The sequence below is a fragment of the Peromyscus maniculatus genome, chromosome 4, assembly GCF_049852395.1.
Source record: "Peromyscus maniculatus bairdii isolate BWxNUB_F1_BW_parent chromosome 4, HU_Pman_BW_mat_3.1, whole genome shotgun sequence".
In the NCBI taxonomy this organism is placed as follows: domain Eukaryota; kingdom Metazoa; phylum Chordata; class Mammalia; order Rodentia; family Cricetidae; genus Peromyscus; species Peromyscus maniculatus.
In genome coordinates, this window is record NC_134855.1 from 55,130,881 (window position 1) to 55,150,550 (window position 19,670).

General features: G+C 43.9%; 1 protein-coding gene across 5 annotated transcripts in view; it reads right to left on the minus strand.

Annotated features, from left to right (window-relative positions):
* Sestd1 (SEC14 and spectrin domain containing 1) overlaps positions 1-19,670 on the minus strand; it is a 96,747-nt gene that overhangs the window by 44,468 nt on the left and 32,609 nt on the right. For 4 of the 5 annotated variants that reach the window (XM_076569749.1, XM_076569747.1, XM_042275522.2 and 1 more), the window contains 3 exons: positions 12,800-12,879; positions 9,696-9,804; positions 2,284-2,374 (listed from right to left, as the gene is read on the minus strand). In XM_076569749.1, coding sequence (XP_076425864.1) covers positions 2,284-2,374; positions 9,696-9,804; positions 12,800-12,854 — 255 coding nt within the window. In that variant the 5' untranslated portion in view covers positions 12,855-12,879. Of the gene's footprint in view, positions 1-2,283; positions 2,375-9,683; positions 9,805-12,799; positions 12,880-19,670 lie in introns of those variants that run through there. The other variant, XM_015988629.3, reaches the window with a different exon arrangement.

Below are 19,670 nucleotides of genomic sequence, written 5' to 3' on the forward strand. Positions count from 1 at the left end.
GGGGCTCCTGTAATGACTAGGATGTAGCTAAGGTAAGCAAGATAAAGTCAACTGTTTTCAAAACCCTTATCAGAGAGGCTGGGAAGTTTAGGGTGTGGTTTATTCATTTATAAACCTATGGGGAAAAATCTGTATTTCAAAGTCACCGGATAGGAAAGCTATGAGAAGCAAGAGAATCAGGGTTCCTCTTTCAGAACATTAGGGACAGGCAGAGCTGCTCTCAGGGAGCTGGGGGCGCTCCCAAATAGCTGGCTCCAGCCCCTAAGGTCAAAGCAGCAAGTCATTTCCTGAGTAGAGATAGTTAACTAGGAGAAATGGCAAAGGGAATTCTGAAAAAGTTATATTTGAGTCAGTCTAAATGTCTAAAAATTACCTATCGGGGATTGAAACCACATTGGGATTCAGTCAGCTGACCTGACTGTCCTACACAACTGTCACAGGTCACAGGGGGGTTCCGAGCCGGTCCCAGGTCCTCACCTGTGATGGGGGAGGGTCCCAATCAAAGGAAGACACAAGACCACCATTAGTGGACGGCTTACCTAACTGGAACTTATCAACTGTTTCAGAGAAGCCAGACTGGTCTCTGGGGTGGGGAGGCTACCACACATTTGACAGAGAGGTTGCTATGGGGCACCAATCTTAGAAACTGGTCCTCTGAGGACACTTTTTGAACTCAAGACAGAGCCTAATGAGGAAGCATTTAGGTCATATCCTTAGGAAGGAAGCAATAGGGGCTGGAGAGCTGGTTCAGCAGTGAGGAGCACTGGCTGCTGTTCCAAAGGACCCAGGTTCAGTTCCCAGCACCCACATGGCAGCTCACAACTGTCTGTAACTCCAGTCCCAGGGGATCTAACATCTTCTGGTCTGCTCGGTCACCAGACACAGTTGTGGTACACAGACAATGCATGCAAGTATAACACCCATACAGATTTTTAAAAAAATTTAAAAAATTGAGCAATGGTAGATAATCTGGGATCACTTCAGACACGTGGGAACAGCCAAGGCCCAGTACTTGGGCTGTGCCAACTCCCACCTTCGTGAGGCTGAACTGAAATAATGTGCATAGTACTGGAGCCATACTAAGCTCCAACACTAAAGCTAAAACCTGAAATTATCTCTTTGTTGCCACCCCCAAATCCTTTCAACCCAACCATCCTAAGTAAAGGATGGAGTGCTACACAGGATTCTCCTAATGGAGGATTTAGAAGCTCAGTCCCATTTCTCTGCACAGAACCTAAAAGAGCAGCCAGTCATCACTCACGTTTCTCTGACCCCCTTTGTATGCCATTGATGCCCACTGAACTGAACACATGCTGCCTGCTCCCGCTGAATTAATTATATTTTCCCAAAATCAGTTTACCAACTCATTTCACTGAATTTACTTCATTTGGGGGTGTCACTAGGTGACAATCCCTGCCAGGGGTGGCTTTTCATTTTCTTCCATTTATTCAGAAAACTTCTTTTATGTAGCTCAAATATTGCCTTTTCTGGACACTTCTAAAGAAGACCGGATGCACAAGAGCAATCCACTCCTTTAAATGTCTCCATGTCACATGACAATATTTTCGGTATTCTTACAGCAGATAACAAGAGTTGGCTGTGTCTCTACATGCCAGAGAGCAACAGAACAGTGTGAGGGAGGGACACAAAGAAATACAAGACAAGATGCCTTACCCCACCCCTTCAGACTTAGTAACTGTTTATTCAATATGAATATGTGAGCTGTTAATGTCCTAAAGACACAGCTATGAAATAAATTTCTGGGCTATAAGTTCTTAGTATGATCATCACAAACCCTTCATTTTTATTGTTGTTTCTTTGTTGTGGTTTTCGTTTGTTTATTGTTTGTTTTAAGAAGTTACTAGCATGTAAGACTGACCTGTAAAACTTGACTCGCTTCCTGTATAACCAACAAAAAGCAGCCCAGGGTAGGGAGTGTGACCCCGAAAGAGGGGCACCCAGATGAGTCCTGTGCTCTTGGTCTGCACACATGACAACCACAGGCTTTCTTATTCAGACTACTCCAACATGCCAAACTATTTTCAGCCTTTAACACCTGTACAGCAAGGCGGGGCTCAACTCTACTACTACATAAATTTAAACATATAAAAGTGGAGTTTAAGCAATCCACTGGTAGTGTGGGAATATTTTTTCAGAACTCAGTCCCTGCTGAGAAGCCTGGGCATGGCCTGATAAATAATATGTAACTGCAGTTTTCATCGTGGTACCCTGCTGAAAAAGGAACAGCATTTCCCGACCAACAGACAAAGGAAACAGAATCACCTGCAGCATTAAGACTACTGTCTTCACCACATTCCACTGAGACTTCCTGCCATCCACGATCACGGTAAATCCTCGGGCCTTACATTTCTCACTGAAACAAAACACAATCATGGGTGTTAAACCAGGTCCAGACTCTCCTCATAACCCTGGCAGAAGAAGGGAAAAGCTTTAATAGCAGGTGGGGTACAAATCACCTCAACTAGTCTAATCTACAATATCAATGGATAAAATTCTCCCGAGTATTCTTTCCATTTTCTAACATTATTTTTCTCATTTCTGGAAGCATTAATCACAAGCTAATTTGGAAGGAAAATACTCTAAAACGTTGGTAACTTAAGGTCTTAAAAAATGATGAAACTCAAGTACCATTTCAACAGTACCAACAGCTTCTCAATTTTTCCATCTGTAAAATGGGATCAATGAGAACCAGGTAACTACCACCTGCCACATGCCCTATGAACACTTCTCACCAGAATTGAGGATTTGTGAGGAAACAGCTTAAAACAGGTGGAAAATAATAAACTATGGCTTCTTTGTGCACAGGAAATCTAACACAATGAGGTCATACTTGCTTTACAAATTGACTGAAAGCTTAAATGCACCACCTCTAACCCATCGCTGCTTTGATTTCCTCATTCGTCGTCATCTGGCCAGCAAAATGCTATCTTCAGTACTGCAGAATGTGTTGTACCATATTTAATTATTCAAGTATTTATGCAATGTAATGGCTGCTACATGGAAAAGTCCCACCCCAAAGACGAAACTACACAGCTACCCTGACTGTTATCATTATGCACCTGTAAACTTAGTTCGAGGGCCTCGACTGCCCTCTCTCAGTACAAGGGAGAAACTTCAGCCTTGCTGACCAGAGCAAGGATTTGGAAGGGAAGGCAGTCCAGCCCAGAGGCCTTTCAATTACACCCATTATCAGAAAGGTAAAGAGCTGACCTTCCCTGGATTTCAATCTGGCAGTCTATTGGATTTCAGAGGCCCTTCCCTGTTCCCTCCCAGCATCCACATTATCCACATGAGTTAATTTAAACCTATATTAACTCTAGCATGTATCTAGCATATATCTAACTAGACAAGCAAAGCAGCATGTCTAGTTCTCCTGAGAAGCAGTGAGAACTCCAGGAATGAGGAGACAGAGCTCAGTATTTGGAAGAGAAACAGGATCCTTGGTAGGCAAAGGCAGAAACTGGGTTAAATAAACCGAGATGTACCCCAAAGATAATGCCAATTGAAGCACATGCCCACACAAGAACGTGAACATAAATAGAATAGCATACGTTCTGACAGTGAAAAAGGAGAAATCAAATGTCCATCAACTGCTAAACAGGAAACGAAACAGCAAGCCACATCAAAAGTTCCTGTCAGCAGTTGACATGAACCATGAGACAGCTAACCCTTCAAAACATGCCCCAAAGCCAGACTTGAGCACCCAGAAGTGGTTCAGTTCTCCTGTACAAATCCACAGAGCAGACCAGTGGCTGACTGAAGCAGCTGGTGAGAGAAAACAGGGAGGGACTGCTAATGGAGAGATTCTTTTGGACAGATGAAAACTATTTGGAGTTAGTGTGACCACACGACCCTGTGACTCTACTACAAACCACTGAAATGCATACTTTACTAAAATGGTATTTTATGGCAAGTTAATGAGATTTGTTTTAAAATTTTAAGTATTCAATGTCAGTATGTACATTGAGGGAAGAAAGGATCCTCTCAATGTTTCTGTGGAAGGGAAGAGGGATGCAATACATGCCTGTGCCTAGGCTTACAGTAGCACTTAAACACTTACAGGGGAGGGGGAAGAAACCAGACACCCATTGGCATTGGTAGGTACAAGTAAAGAAGAAATTCTTAGAGGTCCTACCAACAAGACATATATGAAGGTCACTATGCCTTAGTGTGGCTTCACAAGCCCAGAAAGGCCAGCCAAGACAGGGGAGCTGGATGCGAAGTGGCCTCTGGAGAAAGGCAAGAACTTAGGGTCTCCTGATGCTGAGAAGTTTGCGTGAAATGGAGCCAAGACAAAGGGTTCCAGTGTGGGCCTGACACCCAAAGACACACACCATTCCCAACGCTTGCTGTTTTCTTATTAGCATCTATAACCCTGCGATGTAGGTCACACAATCATTTGCTAAATATGTTTTTTAAAAAATAACACATTTATATTTCAATGCATATTATAAATTATCTGCAGGTTAATACTGTGAAAGTAATGAAGCTTGCAAATGCCATCTGTAACGATCTTAAAGGATAAAACACTAAATCTTTTAGAGTGCTTAAAAAGATCCTTAATTTTAATTTCCTTACATTTTTCACTAAGATTAAAAAATGAAAATATCTACAACCCAGAGATACTATTTCAAAACTGCCAACCAAGTGGTATTTCAAATGCTTTACAAAGGGCATGTTCCCAGGTCTAGGGTGCTGTAAGATACCACGCAATAAAGAAAGAGAAAAAAATTTAAGACCCTAACTCATCAGGACCTTTCAAGGATCACAAGGCTGGTTTAAAACAGCTCTGTAAAAGAAATGTGGATACCAAACACCCTCACCTCGGACCCATGAAAGCCTTTTGAAGGATTTCTAGGGTCAGTGCCCTGATGCTCATAACTATTTCTTGATTTTATCTTAGGGCTCTTCTTTTGCTCAAAGTTCTGCTGATACATATCAGCACTGGTTTGAGTGTGCTTTTATTACAATGCTGTGTGTAGAATTCATCTTCATCAGAGGACATGCTTGCAGAATATCCGAATGTTCGTCTTCTAAGACTGTTAACTCCTAGCTCAATGCTGCGAGATTAGAAGGCCTTGGAAAACGTGTGGCGACTTGTCTGAAAATGGCGGCATCAGAATTCAACAGCTCCGGTCCTATGCTGAGATGTGTCCCAACCACTGTCTCCATGGTCCCAGCCTCTCCTCTAACCCATGTCCGAGCACTTCGTTCCTCTTCCAAAGTGCACCAGCCACACTTCTCTGGCTGGTGTACCCACAAGAATGCTGAACCCACTCCTGTCTCAGGGCCTCTGTCCTCGACAATATTCTTTCATCAAGTACTTTGGGGGCTGACACTCATTTCTATCATCTTGGTAAAGTGTTACCTCGCTGTCCTGTAAGCTCCCACTGCCTCTCCTGAGTCTTTGTGTTTGCTCTCTCAGCACAGGGATGCCTGACACACCGAGCATGTGTTTGTGGCACTTGTGTGCTGGTCCCTAGGGAGTGCTGACCACTGGTCCACTTGATTCCCTGCTTACTCAACACCTATAAAACTGAGGCACCCCTGCAGGCTCTCACAGTCACCAAGCAACAGAGATTCACAGCCTCAACGGCTATGTGCCTTGCGTAAGTCCTGAAGCCCCTTCCTTCAGAAGTTTCTTCTGCAACAGAGTGTTTCCACAACTAGAAAAAGCTGATTTAAAAATCAGAACTCGGACTTTTAAAATTATCAAAATTTGAGAAATGGACAAGCTAGTTTTAACAGGTGTTGAATTTCTATCAGGAATTACGTGAACAATTCCTTGGGAGCATTTTATGAAAGACCTAAATTGTGAGCCCAGAAGATAGCTTCTGTGGTTTCTGTCACACAGTCAGCAAGTTCTTTTTGAACTAGAAAATAGCATGATTTGAAGTACAGCCAAAGAAAGAAAAACTCTAAAATTTTACAAGATATCCAGGATTTCCTTTAGAATGTGATATTCAGTTATTTTCATGCCAATGATCAGTTGTGGCAGGTCCAAGTTTCATAAGCATTTACTAGAAATTATGAAGCCATGACTGTGATCCCAACAGGGGTGGCTATGCACAGTGAGAAGAGATGTGGCCGTGGAGCACAGTGGTTACTGGCAGGCTGGGCCCACCTGCTGGGCTCCAACTCTGTCTCCAGCTCAGGTTTGCACAGGGTTCTGGACAAGCTGACTGTGCTAACCCTTTCTACGCTTGAGTTCCCTCATAAGGTGGGGGAGGGCACAGCGCTCCTCTCAGGAGAATTAGATGGCTGAATACTACCTATTGTTTCCTTAGATGTATGGTATTCTCTCCATATCTACCACCAATCCCTGTCCACAGGTCAAATCTGAGGTCTACTGTAATTAAAGTTTTAAAACCAAGTTCAAAGCAACCACAAGCTTGCTCCAAACAACTGCTGTGCTCACTACTTTTACATCTATTTAGTTCTTGACAAATGTGAATCCCTGAGAACAGTCAGGTCCTACAAGCCCACCTAGGTGCTCGCAGAGTTCTGAAGAAAAGGAAGCCCCCAAGAAGACAAGGGCAGAAACTGACATGAAGCTATTCATTATTAGTGAAACAGCATAACCTTGGAAAACTTGAAAAGAACTAAATAATGCTTGTAAAAATTGGAGAACTCCCCTTAAGGACATCACTAAATCTGCAATGCGTATGCCTGAGAGAGACAAGAGAGACTAAGCTGGTTAACTTTTCGCCTGCTTTGCCTTCAACCACCTGACTTCCTAGTGCACACTCCTGGGTGAACACAAGTCAGGAGACTGAGCTGATCTGCTGTGCCTTCCTTCACTCAGCCGTGGCTACCCAAGCCTCTTGCAGGGTAGCCTCCCAGGGGGCTGAGTGTGATTCCACAGATCCGTAGAGCAGCCTCATCATGGGTGAACACATCTTTTGGAACTCAGCCTCAAAGACATGTGGCAGTGTTGGAGGCACATTCGTGGAAAAGAAATATGGAGGCCTCTAGTCCTGCCTTGCTTGTTTTTATTACATTTTATTTACCTGTTTATTTATGTGTTGTGTGTGGGTCAGCACATGTGGAAGTCAGAAACTGCCCTGCAGCCCTTGGTTTCTCCTCTACCACACGGGTCCTGCACTGCACCAGGCCATTCACCTACAATACTTCTGGCATCTCATTTGAACCTCCAAACTAGACTTCATAGAAATTGCAGCTATGCTGATTTGTACTAATTTGAAGAAACAAACAAAAAATAACAACCATCAAGAAAATCCCCTTTTGACTCAGTGCGAGAAACAGCAGATTCTAGCCCTGCTCTATGACTGACGAGCTGTGTGATCCTGAAAAAACCAAGTCTCTTATTTTCAGTCCCCTCAACCATCAAACCGAAAAGCTGGCCCCAACGGTCCATCCGGGACTATTTTCATGATTTATACAGCTGTGAGTCTACATAATCTCAGCTATTAAAACAAGGGGTTTATCACTCAATGGGAACTGACAGATCAGCAAGGCCACTCTGTGAGTGCACTGACTCCGGGTCTGGTCATTTTCCTTGAGAGAAAAGGAGAGAGACAGAAGCCTTTGCTTGAAGACTTGTTCTTCTCTGGCACTGAAAGGCCAGCAGCATCAGCTCATTGAATGAGGCACCATGCCGGAAGTGGGTCTGTGCCCCAGTCAGTTCTGTGGTCCACCCGACACCCATGAGGAGAGGGAACCTCAGTTGAAGAACGGCCTGTATCCAACTGGCCTGTGGGCAGTGCCCTCCCCAGGCAGGAGAGCCTCGGCTGGATAAGAACGGTAGTTCAACATGAGCCTGGGAGCAGGCCAACACGCAGTGCCCCTGGTGGTCTCTGCTTCAAGCTCCTACCCTGAGTGTCTGCCTTGGCTTCCCAAGATGATGAACTATGATCTACAAGTCAAAAACCCCTTCCTCCCCAAGCAGCCCCTGCTTTGGTCATGGTATTTACCACAGTAACAGAAGGCAAACTAGGAGAGAAATTGGCACCAAGTATATAAGAAAGGTAGTTCAACATGAACCTGGGAGCAGGCCAGCACGCACTGTTCCTCTGTTGGTTCCAAGTGTGGGGTGCTGATGCAATGGGCCTGACCATACTGTCTTTTGGAAGGTCTGTGGAAAGATTCTGGGGGCTAGAAAAGCCACTGAGTGCTCAGAGATTAATAAACTATTCTGGGACTTGCAAGATAATACTGAACACAATACAGAGCTGGCTTGTAAAGTTCTAGAGGGAAGTCTGAGGGTCCCTCAAAGACTCTACCAGCTCTGGCCAGCTGGGACTGAAGGATCAGCTATAGTTAACTAAAGAGCAGCAGGACTGAAGTGAGACCTTGGCTGTACGGAGACGATAGATAGGTACTGGCTAGCTGCAGCTAAAAGAACCAGCAGTGATTAAAATCCTCCGGGAGTATTTCATCAAGGTCAGTACACAGCAGCTGTGGGCCAGAGAGGGCCAAGGCTGCATCTTCATCTGGAAGCTGAAGAGTCTCCCATGTGGAGCTGGTTTTGACGAAAGCTGCAGGACTAACGGGGTCCTGGAGAGAAACTGAGGCTTAGTACTGTGAGAGGCCGAGAGAGGCCACTGGGGAAGGTGCAGCCTCGACTGCAGTGGAGACCCCAGAACCATGGGATAACCAGAACCATGGGATAACCACCAGAGGGCAGAGGCAGGTGTAGTGTGAGCCGGCCTTGACATGAGCCTACCATAAGAGCTGTGCATGCTGTGGACAACAGAGCAGAAGAGGTGGGCCACCTGTCTTCAAAGGCCAGAAGAGGAAGTCGATCCCTCAGATCACAGGTGTTTCTGAGACACCTAATGTGGGTGCTGGGAGCTGCAAACAGTGAAGAGCAGCAAACATTCTTAACTGCACAGCCATCTCTCCAGCCCCTGCTTCGACTCTGAGGTGATGGGTAGACTTAAGCAAAGAGGAATGTTTGAGACTTTTCTTTATTCAATAACTATGAAAATTAAAAACTCAGGGACCTATAACTTAAACTATGTATATATTTTTGTATTTTTAAAATAAAAATATTTGAAGACTAACAGCCTTCACTCATTTTAGAGATTATTACCAAATTAATGGAATAGTGAAATAAAACAAAGATGAGTTCATGTAGATTAAGTTTCTCCCTCCCTCTCTCCCTCCCTCCCCCACTCCACCCCCCGTGTGTGGGGAGAGTTAAACATCCATGCAGTTGTGTATACTGTGTGCACACGGCGACCAGAGGAGGACATCAGGTGTCCTGCTCCATTTCTCACTAACTGAGCCTGGACCTCGGTGGCAGTCACCAAACCCTAGCAACCTCCTGTCTCTGCCATTCACAGTATTAAGGTGGACTCGCAAGGGGCTAGGTCCAACTTCTTAAGAGTGGGCTAGGCTCTGGAACTCAGATCTTGCAGTGCTCTTAGCCACTGAGCCCTCTCCCCAGCCCCCAGTTTCTCTTCTTTCTGAAGCTCCATGGTAAACAGGTGCTGAGCCTAACTGTGCTTGAGAGGTTGAAGGTACACGTTTAGAAATCTGTGTACCGTGAAGCACACCAAACGTAAAGTATCTTATCTGTGTGCTGGCATCAGCTCCTGCTCCTAGTCCTTAACTGTAATTTCACTGCTGAAAAGGCATGTGATACTTCAACAGCAAGAATCAATAGGAAACAATATTGAAATGGAAGAAAAAGACACCTTTAGAGTCACCTTGGAATGCTGAGTAGATAGTCCAAAGTGACACTCAGCTCATCCATATTTGTCTGTTCCAGGCATAACGGAATGGTCAGGATGAGTCCACTGCGCCTGTCCTTTCCTCCTACAGAAAAGATACATTAAGATTTACCAGATACTAAAAAATCATATGAATAACATTTTAATCCAACGTTATTAAAACAATTACAAGTGTGGGACACAGTTTGGAAAATATCTAATTGCTCTTTGTAGTTTATAAATGCTTATAATAGTAAAGGCAAAAACTCCATAAAAATTCAGAAGAAAATGCATCTATGAAATCTTCATCAAAACCAAAATCATTTTAATTTTCTTCCATTTAGGCTGCTGCCTAATTGAATCAACTCATCAATCACTTCCTGTGTGTTAGTACAATCAGCGCTTGCAAGTCAAACAAATTTGCACCTGAAAAAAAAGCTTTAAGTCATAAGAACAGTATGAATTACGGTCACTAATTTGCTACACGGTGTCTTTATATAGCATTAATATGCTATAAAAAGGGATTAGACAATAGAGAAAGTGAACTTAAAAAAAAGCTGTGGTAAATAAAGACTTGAGGGAAAACTTACAGAAGTTCTAAAACCAAGTTAAAAGAACATCCCATGGTGACAGATGACCTGAGTTCACTTACGGAAGAAACATGGATCTGTGTTTAATATGGAAAGCAATGGAAGACTCATCTCCTACGCAATAGATTAACAGCGAAATAACATACTTATTTGATTATTTGATTAAGAGCAAACAACATGCTCGGTTACTGCTGTGTACAGACAGGACAACCCGCTGCAGACTGTTTAGACGGCAGTGAAGACACGGCTGAGAACACGGAGCAGGACCTGGGGGACAGGAGAAAGCAGGGGTGGAGCACACTGAAATCGCAAGAAGCTTAAGTCCTTGTCCTGTTTGCCCTCAGTGTAAAATGTAACTTTAGAAGCCCAGCCTGATGTTCGTGCTGGCAATCTCAGCACTCAAGAGACAAAGACAGGAAGACAAGCTCCACACCAGTGTGAATTACGAAGTGAGATCCTCACACAGCCACAGACTGAGTTCAGTTCCCAGCCCTGTAAGTGAAACAAGGGAACTTTTAGAACTTTCATTCCTACCTACCATCTTTCAAAACTCTGCGTGACTCACACTGAAGCCTACTGTCAGAACCGACTGACATTTACAATAGTTTAAGAAGCCTAAGAAGCAGCAAATCCTGAAGCAAACAATTCTGTAAAATCTCTAGCAATTCATCACTAAAAACTGAAAAGCCTGAGGTGAAGAGGACTTCCATTAGTGACAGAAATGTGATTCATGGCATGGCAGCCATAAAGGGCTATTTTCTATGCAACTGTTGATATTGAACCACTCTGTCTAACATCAATAAACAACAATTTTGGAGGATTCGACCTCATACACAGTGGCTCAATAGCATTTTTTGTTGATTAGAATACAGGCTTTATTTTATTTTATTTTTTTTAATGGATTACACAGGTGACTTCCAAATGATAGCAGCCCTTGGGTAATTCTGCTGGTTTGAAAACAGTTTCATTATTCTAAAAAAAAGTTTGAGAATAACTGACTTTAACTACTAATGGTCAAGAGATAAAATTTTAAGAGTGGGCAAGGGAACTTTCATTTGCTCTTCACAACTGGTAAGTTTTGCTCACGCATTTAAACTAGACTGTAGATGACATCTAAACCACTTTAAGATCTTCCTTTAGGGGTCAAGTTTAATCCTCAAGACTACACCACCCTGAACCCCACACCCTCAGCTTTTACTGGGGGTTAGGAAAAAACCATTGGTGTGAAAGTGGAAGAGTCAGAAGCCAGGAGTTACACAGACCTTCAGGACGGCTATGGTGAACAGGGTCAACTGATGCACGCAGCAAGACAAACGTTCTAAGACACAGACATGTTACTGGTGTGAGGAAAGAGAGCATCCACAGTGATAAGTGTAGGAAGACAGGCATCTCAATACGGAGAAGAAGGGCACGGAAGCATCTTCCTGGAGGACAGCTGGCACCCCAAGCATTTCAAGGCAGTCGGTATGTTTGTTCGACTGCTTTTGTGTTGTTGTTTGAGACAGAATCTCCAATAGCACAGGCTGGCCTCAAGCTCTTGATCCTCCTGCCTCAGCCTCCTGAGTGCTGGGGTTACACAGGTGCCTGCCAATTTACCAACCCTTATAGCCTGCTTGATACTTCCAGTTGTAAGAACTCACATTATTGAACAATCATTATGAAATTCACAAGGCTACAAATATAAATGATAATAATATCATCCATATTAGAACACCATGGAGACGAGTGAAATACCAATTAATTGATAACACAAACTTAAAAAAGAAAATACATATTAAATTAGGAGTAGCAACACCAATAGAATTTAGCATCTTGTTTTGTCAACTTTACAATCTTCATCAAGAAACTATGTCAACTTACAAAGACACACCAGATATTTGAGGTTAAAAAAGAAATTAGAATTATCAAGACAATGACAAGAGCTCAGGGAAACAGGAAAGAAAAGGGAAAACAGTATAGTCCGAGTAACCCCAAACCGGCAGGGCCATGGAGCCTGCGGACTCTCTTCAGATCCCAAAGTCTCTGGGCCAGACACAACCTCTCCTCTACTCTCACGGGAACAGGTGGTCCCCCGTCTTCTCCCGAAGTCATCTTAGTGGACGACACTTCCGTTAATCACTGTAAGCAAATTCAAGGCAGGAGAACGCAGAAGGGGCATTTTCTAACTCTTCTGGGAAAGTGAGAGCGTTCCTGAGAACAACAGAGGTCAGAGGCCGAGAGAGAAGGGATCAGAACTGGTCACTCCAGGAACAACTGCTGAAATGGTGTCTGTCGACGACGATCACTGAGTACTCGACTTTTACTTCAGAAGTGAAAAGCCGTGATTTCATCAGTTTAGTCAAATCACAGAACAGAATAAAACCAGATCATGGTGAACCAGCAGCAACGGATCACAACAACTCATTAAAGAAATGCCCTAAAACCAAACCTTCATAAAAGGAACTTTACAGCATCCATTGAACCAATCAAAGGAAACTTACACATGGAAGAGTTCTGGAGCAGCACACGTACCTGAAAGAAAGGCCAGCTTTTTCTTCAGGATGGGCAATATCACCGAGGCCTCCATTTCACTCCAGCAGAAGTCCTTGCCTCTGCAAAACAGAGTGAAATGTCAACTGCAACACGACAATTACTCTAACTCATACTCGTGACGGTTTATCCAGGTGAGCCTTTTTTTTTCTTTTTTCAGGGAGCTGCAGACATTTTAGTGGCATACCAGGGACACCCCAACCCCCAGCTGTGACAGCCAACCTAAGTCTAGACATTGCCAAACATTCCTCAGTAGGCAACGCTGCTGCAGGGTGAAAACCAACGGCTTAAATGCTTTCCAGAGCAACCCTCCTGGGCCAGCATACGGACTGCACACAGCAACAGCTCAAAAATTACTTCAATTATTTTATTAATCCATCAAGTAGCCAGTCAATCTTCCATTGCTTTCCACATTACACAGCTTGTTCCTAATACTTGATTCCCTCTGCCGCAGTACTAAGAGCAGTCTCTAATTTCCCACGGCCTCGCTCCCTAACACCTCATGACAGACTGGAACCTCTGTTTACTTCAAGGTGCAACTCAACGAAGTCTTAGTTACTCACTTCATCTTTCCACAGTTCAGTCTTAAATGCTCCAGGGGTGGGGGTCTATTTCTTAGCTGAGTTCATTTCTTTTGCTTTGTAGTGACTACCGTTCGTTTTGTTTGAGACAAGAACTCATGATGTACCCCAGGCTAGCCTGGACCTATGCCGTTCCTCCCGTGAGCCTCCTGAGTGCTAGGCTGAGTTCATCCTCTAGGGCAAGCCACAGTATCTGTTTGGTTTTCCAGAGTCTACTCAGTCACAGCCAGGGTTTATGGCTACCTACAAAAAGGGAACACTCACTAGTCAGTGCTGGGAGCAAGGCAGTTTCCCTTAAATGGAGGCTTTGGCAGGGCAGGCATTCTGAGACCTGGCCAGCCCTCCATACTACTAGACAGAATTTGAGGAGAGCAGGACCTTTAAAAAGAAAAACAAAAAAATGAAAAACAAAAGCTAAGGCTCAGCTTTACTGCCCTCTTAAACTAAGCTGCAAGTCTGAGAGAGAAGTCTCCATCACTGTCCGTCCTTCCCTCCTGCACGGCAGCTCACCCCATCCAGCACAGGGCGGGCGGGTCCTGGAGAGTGAGAACCCAGTGAGAGCTGCTCTCTTCAAAACAAGTTTCCAGAGTAGAAAATCTGACTGTTTGGATTACGTGTCCAGCCAGGACCTGCCACGAGCACATCCCATTCCAGCCACTGTGCTGCTGGCTGAACAAAACACTCAAGCTGCAGCCTTGTCCTGCAAAAAACACTCTTTAAAAAAAAATCCCATATTTGAAAATGAAATATCTATACAGTCACCTGATAATGGCCAATTAAGCGAGGCTAAGTAAGCCAGTGAAGTATTTTACAGGCTCTGTGGTCAAGAGAAAAACAAAAACAAAAATACTACCGCTGTTCCCACCTGCCTACAAAGAAAACAACTTGTCAAACTACTTCATGTACCTTTAAGTTTTACTCCTTAAACACTGTTTTCAATTGTTCTTCTCGGTGTAATTCTGTATTAGCCCAGCTACCTCAAAGGAGTTCACATAAGCTCATAGTTTTATATTCTGCTAGAAAATTTATAGCATTTCATGTTTCTAAATCAATACTGCCTTTGATCAGTTGTTATCAGCTAATCAAGAACGCAGGAAACTTGTGATCACCTTGGGGCCCTAACCTGAGGTTTGACAATGACACTGATAATGATTACATTAATTAACATGTACCTTACACTCAAGTGTTTATCACAAACTGTGACCAGTAATGACTTCTAGTATTGACTTAATGTTCCCAGTATTTCTGAGGTAGGAGCTAGCTGCTCCAACATCACACAGCTAGTGAGCGTGGAAACTGGGACTCAGGCAGTCTGGTTCCATCAAGGCCACTTCCCTAATATGCTATCAGCTTACCAATCAACAACTCTGAAAATACACAGTGACATCTAGGCAATTAAACACCAAACTTCTCTAGACTGGATGCAAATAACAGATATGCAGCAAAAGAGTCTTTGTCCTTGGAATTTCCTGAGTGACAGAAAGGAGTGTCTTTAGTCACTGCTAAAGTGCCCCTTCCTAAATACCCCATGCTAATAGAGCAAATTATGGTGGAGCCTCCATGAGTTCAAGGGGATGCCTGAACAGCCACCATACTCTCCAAAACTCTGAGGTGGGGAGGGGGAACAGAAACAGAATCAATCACCAGTATCACATAATTTCATCAGTCATGACCACACAATAAGACATCCGTTGGTCAGACAGCAGGCACACAGGGTGCAGGGAAGTCAGCACACCGGACAAGGTGTGGCTCCGAACCCTCCATACCCCACCACATGTGTGTCATCTACTGGCTATTCCTGGGCTATGTCATCCATTATATACCAAGGAAACGGCTTTCCTGGGACCTGAGTCCTTCTAGTGAATTAGCAAACCTAGGGAGGTCCTGAGAAGCTTTATCTGGAGCCTATAAGCAGAAGTAGCCTAAGACCCAGCCCTGCTACTGGCATCCAAATTGAGGTCAGTCAAGTGAAATTCAGCCTTTAAACTTAGGAGTTTGACACTAACTCTAGAACTTCATGCCAAATTGGAGCGAAGTGGACAGCAGACAGTGCTTAGAGAACTGATTATGAGAGGAAACCCCTTCTATTTAGTGTCAGAAGTCAGTGGTAATGACAGTTATACGGATGCACATGATACAAAACCATGAAAATAGCGCCTACTATAAGAAGTAAGTCTGACCTCTCTGAAAGCTAGAAACAAAGAGCTGCTGAGACAGACCATCCATAAGATGCTCCCACAGGGCAAGCTCAGCCTCAAGGTCCCTCAGTCATGCAGTAAAGCTGGCTTCCTAAGCAGGTCGTTCTTATCTGGTTGCAAGCACAAGTTCTGAGCCACCTTTAATTCCTTCTGGTTCTGAAGTCTGTTTTTCCATCCTTCTCATCAGCTCCATGCACTGTGCAACACTTTTCCAGTGAATTCTTTTGTCTGCTTAGGTCAGCAGGAGTGGGAATTCTCTGCAGTCAAGGGGACTGTGACTGGACTGGGGAACAACACCACAATTCAGCACTTAGCAGAGAGTGGCTCTCATCACTTCCTGTTTTATTTAGGAAGTCTGTTGTCAGGGCTGGAGAGCTGGCTCAGTGGTGAAGAGCACTGGCGCCTCCTACAGAAGACCTGGGTCTGGTTCCCAGCACCCCTAAGCAGCTCACAATGGTTTGTAAGTCCAGTCCGGGACCAGATGCTCTCTTCTGGCCTCCATGAACACCAGGCACACAGGCGGTATAAGGATAAACACACAGGCAAAACACTCATGCACATAAATAAAAATTAAAACAATCAGTCAATATATGGCAGGCAAGGCCCTTGGAGCTACAGTTACAGGGAGCTATCAGCTGCCTGATGTGGGTGCTGGGAACCGAACCTGGGTCTTCCAGGAGACAAGAATATCTGTCCTGAGACCCCACTAGGTACAAGAAACAATGACTACAGGAGATCCTGGGAATACATACTGTGATTCTGGAGCTTTGCAAGCCAGGTTATGGATTTTATGCCAATTAATATCAAAGTTTAGTTGTTAACCACTGAGTTTTCCTGTGCTCAAGGGGTTAACGTAAATTTCCATCTTGTGTTCTAGGCGCCCCCTGGCAGGCTGGTCCCGAGGCAGCCTTCTGTTTTTTCCCTCTCTCCTCAGAGGCAGCTGAATCTCCTTTACAGTGTGGCAAAGTACTAGTGCTTTTTATCCAACAGCTTTTTGTTAGTTTTGGTTCACATTGAAAATGACAAGGCAATGAGAAACACACATTTGAGGGCACAGGGGTCACAATCAAATACAACGCAGTATAAAATGTGAAGCCATGGAGAGAGCCTCCTCCTACCAATCTGCCACTGCTGCCACTAAGGAAATGAGCCACAAAAATGGTGACTGTACCGCGACTTTAGTTCTTCAAGTAATGGCTTAAGGGCCAGAGAGCCAGCTCAGCCAACGAGAGCCTTGCTACTCTTCCAGAAGACCCAGGTTCAATCCCCAGCACCCACGTCAGGCAGCTGACAGCGCCCTGTAACTGCAGCTCCAAGGAATCTGATGCCCTCCATGGCATTCACTGGCACAGACACACACATAACATATAAATCTCTTTTTTACGTTGCTATGGCTTAGCTTTTCAAGTGTTTACAGAACCATTTTTTTTTAATTTGCTTCTCTAGATTATGTTAATGCCTTGTGGAAGAGTTAAATTATGTATAAAGTACAGAAAATAAAGAAAAGCTCTTATAAAATCTAAGGCCCCTCCAGAGTGAGATATAGAGAAGACAGGCACCAGCTCCCGCTGTCTCCACAGCGGCAAACACGAGCATCATTTCTCACAAGAAAAGGTTACTCACTCCAAACATGAATGAGTCATAAAGCCAGCAAGGCTGTGACAATGAAACCTGGGATAGGAAGATAGACTTTTTAAAGATTTACCAAGTAAAATAGGACATGCTTAACAGAAAATAAGATGAAGAACATACGACTGTGTGTCTCCTATTTCATAGGTGGTCACTTAAAGCAGGCCTCTTCCTAACACAAGTTATTAGATAAAAATAAAATCAATAAAAGGTTATTATACAGAAAGGGACAGCCAGCCTTGGAGGGCAGTGAGGGTAAAAGAAATGCACTCCTGGCTGCACGTTAACTTCAACCAAGGAGAGGGTGGGCATGGAAGTACTCTGCATCTGTACTATTTTGGTTGGTTCTCAATATCTTAAGTAATGAAGTCATATTTTAATGTATTTCTTGACAAAAATTTTAAATGCCACTGGGTTCCTTCTAAAGCAAGAAGTGACAAAATCTGGGAGGCAGAAACGCACGGAGACAGCCTTCTCCTAATAACTGCAGGCACTCTAGCTTGACGGCTTCTCCAAGATCTCAACTGAAAGAGCAGGACAATCAAGTAGTTCCGTGGACATCTTGTCTTCCCCAAGAGCACAGAAAAGCATCTTTAGGTCTGCATCTTCTCACCCACTCCCTGACATATCTATGTAACAAGTTACTAGCTGGAGGCATGGCTAGGTAGCAGAAACCCTTGGCAGTCTGAAGTATCAGAATCTGCAAGGGACTAATGAACAAAAGGATGTAAAATAATGCAACAAAACACTCAACCCTGAGCCTGCACAAAATCAACCTAAGTACCAAATACCCCCATCCTCATGGCAGCCACACTCACACCTCACCAAGCTGTCTGTCCACCGAGACAACCTCCCACAGACCCACAGACTCAGCAGCTCACAGGAGTCACTGGATACCTAGAGGCTAATTCTGAAGGTGGCCAGAGAAGTCAATAGCTGCCATCAATGGGCAGCCATTAGAGGGCAGCAGAGCATGTCCCGAGCAGCAGGACAGGACAATTACAGGCCTTTTAATCAAGCCTCGGCAAATTACACTTCAAAAGAGATTGTAATTGATGATATGTGCGTGGGTACTGGAACTCTTCTTTCAATAAGGATAAATCAACCGGTCTGCTAGGAAAATTCAGTTAGATTCTTTGAAGAGTGTTTTTTAACAACCAGAGAAAACCCATTAGGATTGCCCGAGGCTAACTAAATCATCTCTAATAAATCTACATCATGTAGACACATAATGGAGAAGAACAAAACCAGAGCACAGGCTCCTTAGCCTTGTATTTCCAAGAAAAAATTGAAACATAGCTCTCCTCAAAAGCAGGTTAGGAATAGTTTCGACTGTCTTTGAAATGAGAACAAACACAGGCACGGGCCAGAGCTCCCTGCTTCCCTGCCTGGCTCAGCATCCCCACACCCAGCACAGTGTAGGCACAAGCTCTGCTCAGCCTTGGGATGACACATCGGAACTGTCATGTGACCTCTGTTATCACAGGTGCCGTGGTGATGAGGAACCTAGTTCTCAAACAACAGTGACAGTTTCAAGGGAAAGAACAACAATCCTCTGGAAAGACTCTAAGTGAACAATGGCTGTCTTTCAACACATGGATCTATGAAGATCCTCCTCCACCCTCTGACTTCCAGATTCCAACCCCCCTTCACCTGCTGCAGGTGGTCCTGGCCTGGCCGGGTCAGAATTTCTCTGGGCTATGATCATCTCTCTTCTCCCCTGGCCTTGCTTCTAGAAAGAAGTGCTTGGTTTGTTGTTGTTGTTTGGTTTTCTAGCCTCGACAAAGATACATATGCATTCCATCAGGCTGAACTTAGACTCATTTACCTAGACACTGATGATCCTAATACATTTTAAGAAAGGTTCAGCCAGATGTGTTTAAAGGCCCCAAACAAACAGTAAGGATATAAATTAGTTTTAATCCTGTTACCTGTATGTCAGATACCACAAAGGGAAGAATACTTTTGCTCAAATAAAATATTACCTATAATATGCACTGACATTTTTGGAGTGTTTATTTACATAATATAAAAAAGGATTACCCTTACCTTAAAAGTTGTCCCCTCATCAAAATTATTTTTAATTTTTATTTTATGTATATGACTGTTTTACCTACATGTATGTATGGACAGTGTGTGCATGCCTGCAGCCAGAAGAGTGCACCCAACACCCTGGAACCAGGGTTACAGATAGGTTGTGAGCCACCATGTGGGTGCTGAGAACTGAATTACCGTCCTGTGCAAAAGCAGCCAGTGCTCTTAAGCCCTGAGCCATCTTTCCAGCCCCAGAGAACTCTCTACTTTTATGGACATAATCACTGAAACTAGCTCACAGGACTGGAGATCAGGTGCGTTTATTTATTTATGTATATATAATCTGGCATATAAAATAGTAATTGCTCAATGAACACTGCTTACTACCTATAGCTAAATTTTCCTTCCTCC